Source organism: Trypanosoma equiperdum (assembly GCF_001457755.1).
Source record: "Trypanosoma equiperdum strain OVI genome assembly, contig: ctg_144, whole genome shotgun sequence".
Classification (NCBI taxonomy): Eukaryota; Euglenozoa; class Kinetoplastea; order Trypanosomatida; family Trypanosomatidae; genus Trypanosoma; species Trypanosoma equiperdum.
In genome coordinates, this window is record NW_027123449.1 from 32,062 (window position 1) to 44,056 (window position 11,995).

Below are 11,995 nucleotides of genomic sequence, written 5' to 3' on the forward strand. Positions count from 1 at the left end.
GTGCGAGTGTGACTAAACGCAGTGACGGGGAAGCATCGGGTAATTGTACTGTTTTTAATTTGTTTTCGCTGGCTGTTCTCTTTCCCTTTTGCATGTCCATTTTTCTCTTTCCCTTGTCGCCTGATATTTATGAATGCGTTTATATTTGTGAAGGAATAGGCCAACATAATACGTGAAAAGATTGCACTACTCAGTCCCAGAGGATACGACAGGGAGGGTGACAGAACGAGGGAAAGAAGGTAGAAAGAGAAAGGTTAAAGAGTAATATATTACTCGTTTTTGAAACCGCCAGAGTCTCTTTTGTAAAGGGTAAGGGTAAAAGGGAGTGGTGTTGTTGACTCCCCAAGTAGGCAGAAGACTAGGTGTTGGAGAGGCGTGCTACTTTAAATAAAGCAGGGTTGTGGTAGAGGGATAGGGAACTTGTTAAGCGAGCTGGTTTATAACCTGCATCAAACTCCACCGAAACGAAGGGGAATCAGGGGAAGGTATTCTGTAGTGACAAGAATAGGAATCGACTAGAACAGGTGCGCGCGTGGGTGTAAGAATCGGAAAAAAATATTGAAAATGATCCAATCGGGTATGTTCTTCGCCCTCCGGGTGCTGTTCGTTGTCTTTGTGATGTTAACTTCCGCCCCGGTGGAAATTGCATTGGGCGACGACAGTGAATTGAAATCCAACGCAACATTTTCCAAGGGGAAATCGATTCCCTTTCAAGCTGAGGTAAGCAAGATGCTTGACATCCTCATTCATTCACTGTACACCAACCGCGCTGTCTTCTTGCGCGAGTTGATTTCTAACGGCAGTGACGCCCTGGACAAAATTCGCATGCTTTACCTCACGACCCCGAAGGAGCCCGTGAACAAGGACGGTGAGGCTCCAACAATGGATATCCGCCTGTCGGTGGACCCTGAGCAGAAGACGCTGACTCTGCGCGATGGTGGAGTGGGGATGACCCGACAGGAGCTGGAGGCCAATCTCGGTTCTCTTGGGAGCTCGGGGACAAAGCGTTTTATGGAGAAACTACAGGAAACGAAGGATTCAAATCTTATCGGACAGTTCGGCGTGGGTTTTTACTCCGCATTCCTCGTGGCCGAGCGCGTGCGTGTCGCATCAAAGAGTGATGACGACGAAAAGCAATGGGTATGGGAATCCGCAGCGGATGGGCAGTATTATGTATATGAAGATGAGCGCGGCAACACACTCGGACGCGGGACGGAGATAACTCTGGAGCTGAAGCCCGACGCGCTTGATTTCCTTTCACCAGAGACCGTGCGTAACACAGTTCGCCAGTACAGCGAGTTTGTGCACTTCCCTATTAGGATGAAGCGGGGGGAAGAGTGGGATGTTCTGAACGAGAACCAGCCTATCTGGACACGTAAGCCCTCTAATGTGTCCAAGGAAGAGTATGAAAAGTTCTACATGGCTCTCTCTCGCGACTACCGTCCGCCTATGTATTACTCCCACTTCAACGTTGAGGGAGAGGTCGAATTCAGTTCAGTTCTCTTTGTTCCCCAAGAAGTCGCCCAGGAAAACTTCATAAACAATGAGAATACACGGGATAACATCAAACTGTACGTGCGCCGCATCTTCATCACGGACGAATTCCGTGAGTTACTTCCGAGGTACCTTAACTTCGTGAAGGGTGTCGTTGACAGCAATGACCTCCCCCTCAATGTGTCCCGTGAGGTACTTCAGGAGAGTCGAATTTTACGTGTGATAAAGAAGAAACTCGTGCGGAAGGTGCTTTCCATGTTCGCGGAAATTGCGGCTAACGACGCCAGAATGAAGGAGCAGGGTAATGTAAGCGAGGAAGTAAACGCAGAGGTGAATACAACAAACTCCACCTCCGGCAGCAAGAAGAAGGGGCCACTCTATCCCAAGTTTTGGGCCCAGTTTGGTAAACACTTGCGCCTCGGTATCCTCGAGGATGCCAACAACCGAGGGAGGCTTGCGAAGCTTCTGCGCTATGTTTCGAGCAAAAGCAACGGCACCCTCGTCAGTTTTCAGGAGTACATAGACCGTATGCAACCCAACCAGAAGGGCATATATTATATGACGGGTGACTCCGTGGAGAAGATGATGCAATCGCCACACATGGAGGAACCGAAGATGCGCGGTGTGGAGGTACTCTTGATGACGGATGCCATTGACGAGTATGTTGTTGGACAAGTACACGACTTTGCTAACAAGAAGCTTATCAATATTGCCACTGACAGTGCACAGCTTGACGACGTTACAGACAAACAGAAAGCAATCGAAAAGAAACGCAACGAAAAGTTCCGGCCCCTCACCGATGCACTGACGCGCGTCTTCAAGGGCAATCGTGTCCGCAAGGTGATCCTCACAAAGCGAAAGACCTCTGAGCCATTCATCTTGTCTTCGCAAGAAAATGAAATGTCACCACGCTTGGCCAACATAATCAAGCAGCAGGCTGTTTCTTCTGATCACTCTGTGTTCCACACGCTTGTGCTGGAGATTAACTACCGTCATCCTGTTGTGCAACAGCTGCTTGCTCGATTTCAAGCCAATGCAAACGATCAGGTTGCACTAGACATCGCGTGGGTTCTTTTCGGCACGGCGAGTTTGCAGGCGGATTCTCCGGTGCCAGACCAGGCGATGTACGCGAAGCGCGTGACGCGGTTGGTGCGTGGACGGATGGACCTCCCCCTTGATGATGCGCTTCTACCACCCGATGATAACGAGTACGACGTGGAAGGTGTGAAACCTGACACTGTGGATTCCGAAGAGGAGGTGTTGCTCCCAGTGGATAATGATGAGGAGGGGACGAAGGGCAAGTCGGCTGAAAAGGGGCAAAAGAAATCTTCAGAGAAGGTGGAGAAGAAGCCTGGGAAGAAATCCACTGGAGCCAATGCTGGAGACTTGTAAGGTTTAACAAAGTTTGGGCGTGACATTCAGCGCTGATTGCTTTACTCTTGAACCTCTGTTGAGTTGGTTTGTTTTACCTCGGGAGTAATGTGGGCGTTTAATGGAACCGATAATGGAGAGAAGGCTGATGTAAGTGAAGTGAGGTTGAGCAGCACGGGTTGTTTCAGCAGATGAAAGAAAACGAAGATGTGTATTAAACCCACGCCAGTACCTGTAGAAACTTAAGGTGAGGAGTTGCAGTGAATGGAAGCGGACGTGTTGATGCTTGTGCGGATGCCTGGAGGTTAAACCGACCTCCTCCAGGTTGATTTTGTTTTTCTTTCTACTGTTTATCGCGAAACAACAGGGGATATGTTTCAAAGCACTGCGGGGGGCAGGGGGGGGGGGAGCACGGTGAAACGAAACTGCGTTTCAGGAAGCTGTAGATGAGGGAAGGAGGGTGTGCGGTGACACACACCGTGCGACTGTTGTGGCTATTATTCTCTTATTTTTTTTTTCTGTCCACACTCTTGGGACTGCAGAGTGTGCGCCGCGCCAGTGACGTTTACCTGCCGTACCCCACATATCTCCCAGCCCCTTTATTATTATTACTATTATTACCACCGCCATTATTATTATTATTGTTATTATTGTTTTTATTTTTGACTTTGTTCACGCTGTGTCGTTCGCACCTAACATCCCCTTGCCGCGTGACGGTGTAGTGATCACGGCGCGTGGGTGGTGGTGTTTGACAGGCGCACGGGTTACGGGTTGGTGTCGATAGGTAAGGAACTAAATGTCTTTTAGCAATATCAATTTCTTCTTACCCACTATATTCCTTCTCCTATTTCCTTTTTCCCTGTTTCTACGCATTTCATCTTAAACATATGAGAACGCGCACTTGAGCAACGTAGGAGGACATCTCCGGGAGTACGTTCGCGCACACCCGCAAGTAAGCCGACCCGCACACAAGATTGTGAAGGCAGTATCACGTAGTCGTATTGTTATATTGCTGTTATTTTTTTTATTGATTTCTTTTTTCTATCCTTCTGTGTGTGCGTGTGTGCGTTAAACTTGTGTAACGGAGTGGGGCGGTGTTGTTTCTCCTTCAGCCGCTAGCTGACCAGTAGCGGACACATGGTAACTGCGATGGCAAACACAAAAAAGAAAGTTAAGGCATCGGTACCTGAAGGGGCGACATCGTCATTGAAAACAGAAGATATGACGGTACCGCGGGATCAAACATCTACCAGTAAGTTACCCATTAGCCGGGTGAGCCGCCGCCTTGGTAGTGTACAGGCGAAACTTGACGGTGGACCCGATGTCTTTTTGTCATCCCGCCAGGGTGGCAGCGATCTCACCCGCGAGTGCCTTGCGTCACTATACAAGTTAGCTTCCTCTATGCATTCGCGGCAGTTGACATACTACAGTAAGTCACTAGAAACAAGCCGAGCGCGGCACGTGACATTGGAGCAGATATGGGGTCAGATGAGCATGCTCCTCCCGCCTGTCTTCCGTCGCCTACGGGAAAATGTGCGGCGCGCACAGAAGATGTACGGCTGTGGAGAAACTCAAGGGTCGCAGGTCAAGCAGAGGTCTAGTGACAATAAGAGCGGGAGCGGCATGCACAACGGTAAGAAAGACAAAGAGGACAATAGAGAGGATGATGTTGACGCGTCTTCGGCACACACTTCCCAACTAAACGAAAGTGACCTTGACAATGAGATTGCAGAACTTCTTGCCAAGCAGCGTGAGGCAAGAAAACGCAGGAAGAGGAACGCGGCCGACGACTCGTGGCGTTACGTTTTTGGCAAGGGGGATGGAGAGGAGGATGCCGATGCCGAGGGTGGTGAGGGATGGAGCGAGGGGGAAGAAGACCGGGAGGACGGCAGCGAGAGTGGTAACGATAATGAAATGGATGCTTTGCGCGGCCGCCGGAAGGGCTCACGTGATGTGACAGCTCCGGGAGATTTTGGTGGTGACGGTGAAGATGCTGATGACGAAGAGAAGCAATTAGCGCAGGAAGAGTTGGAGGCCCTGAAAGAGATGTACGGCGAAGACTTTGTGCCAAATGAAGAGGATGAAGAATGTGAGTATGACGATGGGGAGGGTGACTTGGGAGATGACGATCAGTTACTCGAAGAAGATCTGAAGTGGGATGACCCATCGGCAGTGTTTAGTGGAAAAGATGCTGCCCTTAAGGGTGAAGGAGAAGGTTGGTACGATGGCGAAGATGATATCCTTGCAGAAACGGGCCAAGAAGGTGACATGGGTGACGATATGGAGGATGATGCGGCATTGAATGACCCCAGTCTTACCGAATTGCAGCGTGAGCGGCTACGTGAACGGCGCTTTGTTGAAAAACTTGAGCAGGCGAGACTCTACAGTACGCAGTGGGCGATGTCAGGCGAGGTGAGCGGCAGCAATCGGCCTCGTGATGCCTTGCTTGACGAGGCACTCGACTTCGAGTACGCCATGAAGGCGGTACCAGTCATTACCGAGGGGTTTACCGCAAAGCTGGAGGACCGCATCCGCCGCCGCATCGTTGACAATAATTACGACGATGTGCAGCGTCGCACTGCGTTATCGACACCTAGTGATTTAGCTTCAATGTCGCGGCGCGACGATGCGTCTGCTAAGGACTCGGAGAAGGCGCGTATGTCGCTGATGGATTTATACGAGAAGGAGTATCTGGACCGCGTGCGGCGTGCTGAGGAGAGCGCCGCTGGGGGCAGTGCCGCTGAATCTGCTGAGCCATTGACGGAGATTGAGAAGGACGAGCTGCGTGCCATTCATATGTGGCGGCGACTAGCCCAGCATCTCGATGCGCTCAGCAATTTCCACTACACGCCAAAGCCCGTGCAAGAGGATCTGTCGGCCCGCGTGCGCGCGGTGGAGGGCCAGGCCCCAGCAATTACTTTTGAAACAGTTGGGAATTTTGCCACTACGCGCGAAGCTGCACTTGCTCCACAGGACTTATATCGTGGCTCAGATCGCAAGTTTGCGGATGTTGGGGTAAACGAACTTCAGCCACATGAGAGGCGGGCGCTGCGCCGTGCAAAGAAGGAGCAGGTGAGTACCTCACAGGCGATAAAGGAAAAACATAAGGAACGAGCCAAGAGGGCCAAGGAGCAGCTACGGAAGGCTGCTGCATAGGAGTAAATAAGAATTTCGTATGATTTTTTCCGATGCGATTAACAACTGTGTCCTGTCGTGTGGCCACAGGGGAGGAAGTAACGAGTGTGGGCTAAGAGGACGTCAGATCCGCAACGGGTGAAGTGTGTTCGGTGACTTTTCCGGGCACCTTCCCACTTTCTTACTCCTTCCTTCATTCCTTCTAATAAAGGGACACATTACATTAATAATAAAAGTGAAGAAGACGACGGCAGAGAGTTTGCTTGCAGGTGTGGCACATTGTGGGAAGGTACTACATTACTCTTGTGGTCGACCGCATTCGCGGTCAAATTACTTGAGGGGTATTGTTTTCAATTTATTCTTCCCTTTTTTTCTTCGCAACCGATGATGCTTTGCTGTTGAGCTAGTATTTGGTTAAGTTGGGTAGCTGGAAGAAGTATGGAAATAGTGCGAGTAGGGGAGGAAAATAGGCCATTAGTCTGCTTGCTCGTCTCTGTTCTGGGTCATAAGTTTCTCTCTTATTCCGAGCAAGTTACCTTACTTCTACGATTTCTTTGGATTTTGTACCTTGTATCAGGTGTGGGTGGCTCTGACCTCCGGTATCTGGATTTTCTTTTTTCCATTTATCTTTTTTGTTACTACCACTTCTGTAAGGACCGAGCAAGTTTTCTACTTATATACTCAGTTCAACTTCTGCGTTGAGTATATATATATATATATATATTTTCGGCACCCCAAACTGTGCGAGGGAGTTGGGGTTTCTCACATCGAGCAACTCATATTGAGGTGAAGGTCAGTAGCCACTTCACTACGGGAATTTCACGTGTTACTTCGGCCAGCACGCTGCCGCTTCCAAAGAGCTATGCCCATGCTGGTCCCTTCCAAACCCGTGTACGTGAAGTCCAAAGAAGAATATCAGATGGCGCTGCGCGGGAGTTTCTCCGCTCCCAAGTCTGAGTGGCCGCTACCTGCTGAAGTGAATATCAAGCCCTGCGTAGTTTCCGCTCCAGCATCCGTCCCAATGTGCGGGGGCGCAGGGTTCACCGAACCTTCTACAGTTTCCTCTTCTCCCTCAGCTTCGGCCTCATCCACCATGTTTCCCGTGCGTCGTTTTCCCTCTGCGAGTGCTTTAACGGGAACGAACGGCCCTTTGCCGATGGTAAAGACGGCCGACAGTTTTGGAATGGTTGGAAACCGGATGCCTCCTGCATGGAAACCTTTAGCGCAGCCCATGACAAAGGGCGCTAAGAGAGGCAGGAAACCGGGAAGTAAAACGGTAAACAAAGTGGACATGGCCGCGGGCACAAAACGACAGCGCGGGATAGAAAGTTTTCTCATCCGGAAATAATACAAATCAATGTCTATTTGTGTACCGCTACTGTTCGAGAATCTTTCTTTCTGTTTGATCGTTGATTTTCCTTCGTTACGGACACACACACACACACACACACACACCCATATATATAGTTCTCATATAAACAAGTGTGATTCGCACTTTGGTGGAGGATTTGTTTTTTTTTTTTTTCGAGAAACCAAATTTTCAGTGGTCTCTCAATTCTTGAGGGATAACCGAAATCAACAAAAAATACAAACTTATATATCTGCGCGTAAATAAGCAGTTTTATAAATACGTACCCAGTGCTCTCGAAGTGGTTCTCTGTTTGTTGAGTGTTTCCCCTTATCAGTGAACATTCCCTCACACGATGTGTTTTTGCAGTAAAACAAAATGAGTAAGGAGGCTGTCAACCAAATACTGTGTGCGCGTTGATGGCGATGTATGTCAGTGCAAAGGGCGACATTTTTGTATATGTTCGTGCAAACGACGTTACTTTTCTTTCTTTATTTTTGTTTGTTGGAGTTATAACTGTGCGAGTGGGTTGAGAGATTGCAGGGAGAATGCGAATGGATGATAATTTTGGCGTGAGTGGGACCGCACAGAAAGAGGTTAATTGGATGGAAGGCCCCAAAAAGTCTTCGTCGATTTGTGGGAAGCCTTCAGAGCATCTTTTTTTTTTGGTGTGCGCATGCTATCTTTTCACTGCTTCCTTATTGTGCGTGACGTGGACACGCCTATATACAGATATGCGCGCGTATGTCTGTATTATTAATTCTCTCTCCCTCCTAATCTTTCCAGTTGCCTCACTTTTCTCGCTATATGTAACTGGGTTCTTCATTTTGGAAGTCGGACTTTTTCTTTCTTTTTCGTTGGATTTTTTTTACCGTCCTTTGCCCTGGCCCGTGGAAGATGTGCAAATATCAAATAATTCTGGTGAGCTTGTGGCGTGTGTTTGCTTAAATGGGGGACACAGGTATTTGACTCACACGGAAAATAATTGCGCAGTAGTGGCTGTTCTACTGGTGACGCTCAAGTGAAGGTAAATGGATGAGCGTACGTGAACGCAAATAAATTAATAAACCGATATATATATATATATATATAACGATAATAATAATGCTTTGGCGAATGCTTACACGCTCATGCACTGACCCTCAGTGGTATGATTTGGCTTTCCTTCACCCTCTTCTGATTTTTAGTACCGTCAACCTTCGGGTGCCCATCGAGAAGAAGCGCAGCCACGCGCCGGCGCGTACAAAGTAAGCACCCAACGCGCAGAAAAGGAAAAGGAGCGAGTCCTGAGGAACATTAGTCATAGCAATTGATTGGAAATTCAGTTTTAAGAGGAAGTGAGAAAAAGGAAACACTGAAGGAGCACAACAGGGACGCGAGTGAAACATGCCTTCATTTGTTCTCCACCCCGGATTTGCGGGACACAGTCTTCGGTGTAACCCATGGCAACCAACGCAATTCTTGGTGACGGCGTCAGAACATTTCGGTGTTGCTGGCAGCGGGAAGGTATATGTTGTGAACACCTCACAGGGGCTGCAACCACATTCACCTGTGCAGCTTGTTGGTTGCTGGGGGACAAGTGACGCGGCTTTTGACGCTTGCTTCAGTGAGGTCGATCGTGACCTCGTGGCAGTGGCATGTGGAGACGGTGTGAAGTTGTATAGCCTCCAGCAGTCCTTCAACCGTGACGGGGTCATGCCGGTCGCACATTCAACAGAGCATCGCGCTGAAGTTGTTGGAGTTGCGTGGTGTCGTGATGCGTTTCTTTCCTGCAGTTGGGATGGGGCTGTGAAGCTCTGGAAGGCTGCGACTCCCCAGGTTTCTTTTATGACATTCCACGAACACTTGAAAGAGGTTTATGAGGTGTCCTGCAGCACCTTTAACCCTGCGTCGTTTCTTTCATGCTCTGGGGACGGGACATGGAGGTTGTGGGACTCTCGTTCGCCACGGTCGGTTTTGACGCAAATTGGTCACGGGCACCAGCCCATCCTCAGTATTGATTTTAATAAGCAGGACAACAGTATCTTTGCTACTGGTGGTGTTGATCGCACAGTCCATTTGTGGGATGTGCGTCGACCGCAACGGCCCCTTACAGTGTTGCCCGGCCACGATAACGCGTGCCGACGGGTTCGCTTCTCCCCTCATTCGCGCACATTGCTCGCTTCCTCCGGCTACGACTGCCGTGTGTGCTTGTGGGACCTCAACCAACCACAGCGGCCGCTTACTGCCCGTTATGCCCATCACCGGGAGTTTGTTGTTGGCCTCCAGTGGTCACTCGCTACTCCCAATGCATTAGCTTCCGTGTCATGGGACGGCAGCGCATTCTTTTGGACAAATGGCCAGCCGCTTACGCCGTCACCCTCTTCCCAACCGCTTCCACCTGCCATCCCACCGCCACGCGTTCGGCCTCCTCGCCCAAAAGGTGTCCCCGACATTTCTGCGCTCCCGCTTACCGTGCCCCCAGTCAGGTAGCTTGTGTGCAACAGCCGTCTTCAAGGGGTGAGGTGAGGAGGGATGAGGGGGAAAATAAAGAGAAGGGGAAGGGATATATTACTCCATAAAGTTTTAAAGATTCGAGCAGGTTTGATGCGCGCGGCGGGAAATCGTGCGTCGATATGAACAAAGTGTATTGCTGTGTGTTCTGTGTGTTCTGTGTGCATCTGTGTGTGTGTGTATGTGTGTGTGCGTTTTTGTGGATGGTTTAAGCATCTAAGACGTTGGAATGCGTAGGGTAACGTTCGTTTGGATTGGTATAGTGGGTCTAGTTCGGCCTCGTGTTGCGCGGCCCTAAATGGCCTCGGGTATCACACTACTCGGTATTGTTTTTTTTTCCCTCCCCTCTTGTGGTACGTTGGCGGGAATGTATGTAGATGAGGCATGGGAGGGTATGTGTATGGCATTGCGGAATTCAGGAACCGCTCAATATATACAATAAATGCGCATCCGTGATCATTAGGGGCTTTAACTTCTACGCAAAGTGCCGTACTTTATACATGGGAACGCCTACCTCTACCGTGTGCGTGTTTTCCTCGGCTTTCCTCACGCCGAGCGCTTACTGGTGGCTGTTTATTGCTCCACGTTCAAATCGTTTGCTTCGGTACATTTCCTCTTTTTTTTTCGGTCCTTTTTGTGCCCCGCAAGTCACAGCCTTTACGAGCGTAGCAGCATAATTAGGGAGAGGGAGGTAAGGGGAAAACGAAACACGGGGAGGAGGTTTGTGTAGAAGAAAAAGAAGGGGGTTGAGGGTGTAGTAACCGGACGAGATGTCGACATTCCAACGCCGGAAGCGCGTGACCACAGCGCTTTCTGTCAATGTGCAGGATCGCCGTCACCACACGCGCACGCTGATGGAGACGCGCCAAAGGAAATCTGCGCTGTTAGCTCTGGACTCAGAGGAGGTTGTGCATCGCCTTCGGGCCATGCGCCCCCCTGAGGGTCTCTTGGACAGCGAATTTCCGAAGGCCGATGTGGAGGATTTTCAAAGTAGGGCTCGTAGTAGAGGGGGAGATAGCGCCTCGAATGAAGAGGGGAAAGAACTTCCACCGGTGCCGCCACCGCCCAGGACGTTCAAACAGTGGGCAGATAAGGGGTTCCCGACGACATCGTGGAGACCACTGCTCTCGGAGGAGTTGTATCACCCCCTTGAGGCACAGAAGATGATTTTAACTAACAAATACACGCCGTCTCAGAAATTGAAGTCAAAAATGAAGGATAACGCAGAGCCAGACTCCTGAGTAAACGCACACAAGTGTGTGGAAAGATGTTTCTCTACCTCTGTATTCATCGATGCGCAGGTGGCGCTCGCTCTCCCGCCGGCATGTCTCCCAGTATGATGCCAATAGTTTGATGTTGGTTCTTCTTTCGTTAGGCTCGTGTGCGTGCATTGCTCACAGTGTGTGCGCATGTGCATGTGTGTGTGTGTGTGCGTGTGTGGAGTAATTGAAGGAGGGGAAAAGGGATGCCGAATGTTTCCATGTGTTTATTTGTCTCCGTCTTCTCACTTTGAGGTTTACTTCCGGTCTTTCTTCCTCAATACGTCGAGTCTTCCCATCTTTTCTTATCAGTTGTGTATTCGTTTGTTTTTGTTGAAGTGCCTTCCTTTTGTTTGCATGAGAAAAAATAATCTGGTGACTCAGGCATATATACTAGTATATATATGTGTGTGTGCGCATGTCAGTTGCTACTTCCCTGTTGCTTCTCTGCAACGTAACGGAGTTCGGGCGCATTTCTTTTTTTTCTTTCTCTTTCTCTCTCTTTCTTTGCCTGCCTTTGCCTGCTATACCGCGTCATTCCCCTTCTTCGTATTTTGCACTACTAAACTTGGAATGTGCTCATCTTCTGCGAGCGGAATTTAGTTCCAACCAATGATGTGAAAATGTGTGTATTTGTACTTTCATTTTTGTTTTGTGACTTCACTGGTGGTTTCGGAAGCCTCTGCGTGCTTGCGCTTGCATGTATTAGTGTGTATCTGTCGGTGGCCCCACCCATTGCCGAAACCTTACAATGAAAAGGAGGCGGAACAAGCGTGTTTGTTATGTGCACACGGAAGGCTGAGGGGGTGGGGAATGACAGGTGTGTATTAGTCCTTGTCCATTAAAAGGTGCGCAGGATTTTTTGTGGTGTCAAATATTCGCATGGGGGGGGGGG

At 49.5% G+C, this 11,995-nt stretch overlaps 5 protein-coding genes across 5 annotated transcripts; all 5 read left to right on the forward strand.

Annotated features, from left to right (window-relative positions):
- Window positions 1-564: 564 nt before the first annotated feature.
- On the forward strand, window positions 565-2,886 carry TEOVI_000026800 (heat shock protein 90, putative; the record flags this gene model as incomplete). Its single annotated transcript, XM_067221447.1, has 1 exon — window positions 565-2,886. The coding sequence occupies one exon, from the start codon at window positions 565-567 to the stop codon at window positions 2,884-2,886; it is 2,322 nt and encodes a 773-aa protein (XP_067077548.1).
- Window positions 2,887-4,002: 1,116 nt separating this feature from the next.
- TEOVI_000026900 (U3 small nucleolar ribonucleoprotein MPP10, putative) lies at window positions 4,003-6,021 on the forward strand (the record flags this gene model as incomplete). Its single annotated transcript, XM_067221448.1, has 1 exon — window positions 4,003-6,021. One exon carries the CDS (start codon window positions 4,003-4,005, stop codon window positions 6,019-6,021), a length of 2,019 nt encoding a protein of 672 aa, XP_067077549.1.
- Window positions 6,022-7,896: 1,875 nt separating this feature from the next.
- TEOVI_000027000 (uncharacterized protein) lies at window positions 7,897-8,373 on the forward strand (the record flags this gene model as incomplete). Its single annotated transcript, XM_067221449.1, has 1 exon — window positions 7,897-8,373. The coding sequence occupies one exon, from the start codon at window positions 7,897-7,899 to the stop codon at window positions 8,371-8,373; it is 477 nt and encodes a 158-aa protein (XP_067077550.1).
- A 361-nt stretch (window positions 8,374-8,734) lies between these two features.
- TEOVI_000027100 (peroxisomal targeting signal 2 receptor, putative) lies at window positions 8,735-9,820 on the forward strand (the record flags this gene model as incomplete). The annotated part of the gene is made up of 1 exon (XM_067221450.1): window positions 8,735-9,820. The coding sequence occupies one exon, from the start codon at window positions 8,735-8,737 to the stop codon at window positions 9,818-9,820; it is 1,086 nt and encodes a 361-aa protein (XP_067077551.1).
- A 791-nt stretch (window positions 9,821-10,611) lies between these two features.
- TEOVI_000027200 (uncharacterized protein) lies at window positions 10,612-11,082 on the forward strand (the record flags this gene model as incomplete). Its single annotated transcript, XM_067221451.1, has 1 exon — window positions 10,612-11,082. The coding sequence occupies one exon, from the start codon at window positions 10,612-10,614 to the stop codon at window positions 11,080-11,082; it is 471 nt and encodes a 156-aa protein (XP_067077552.1).
- Between the last annotated feature and the right edge of the window lie 913 nt (window positions 11,083-11,995).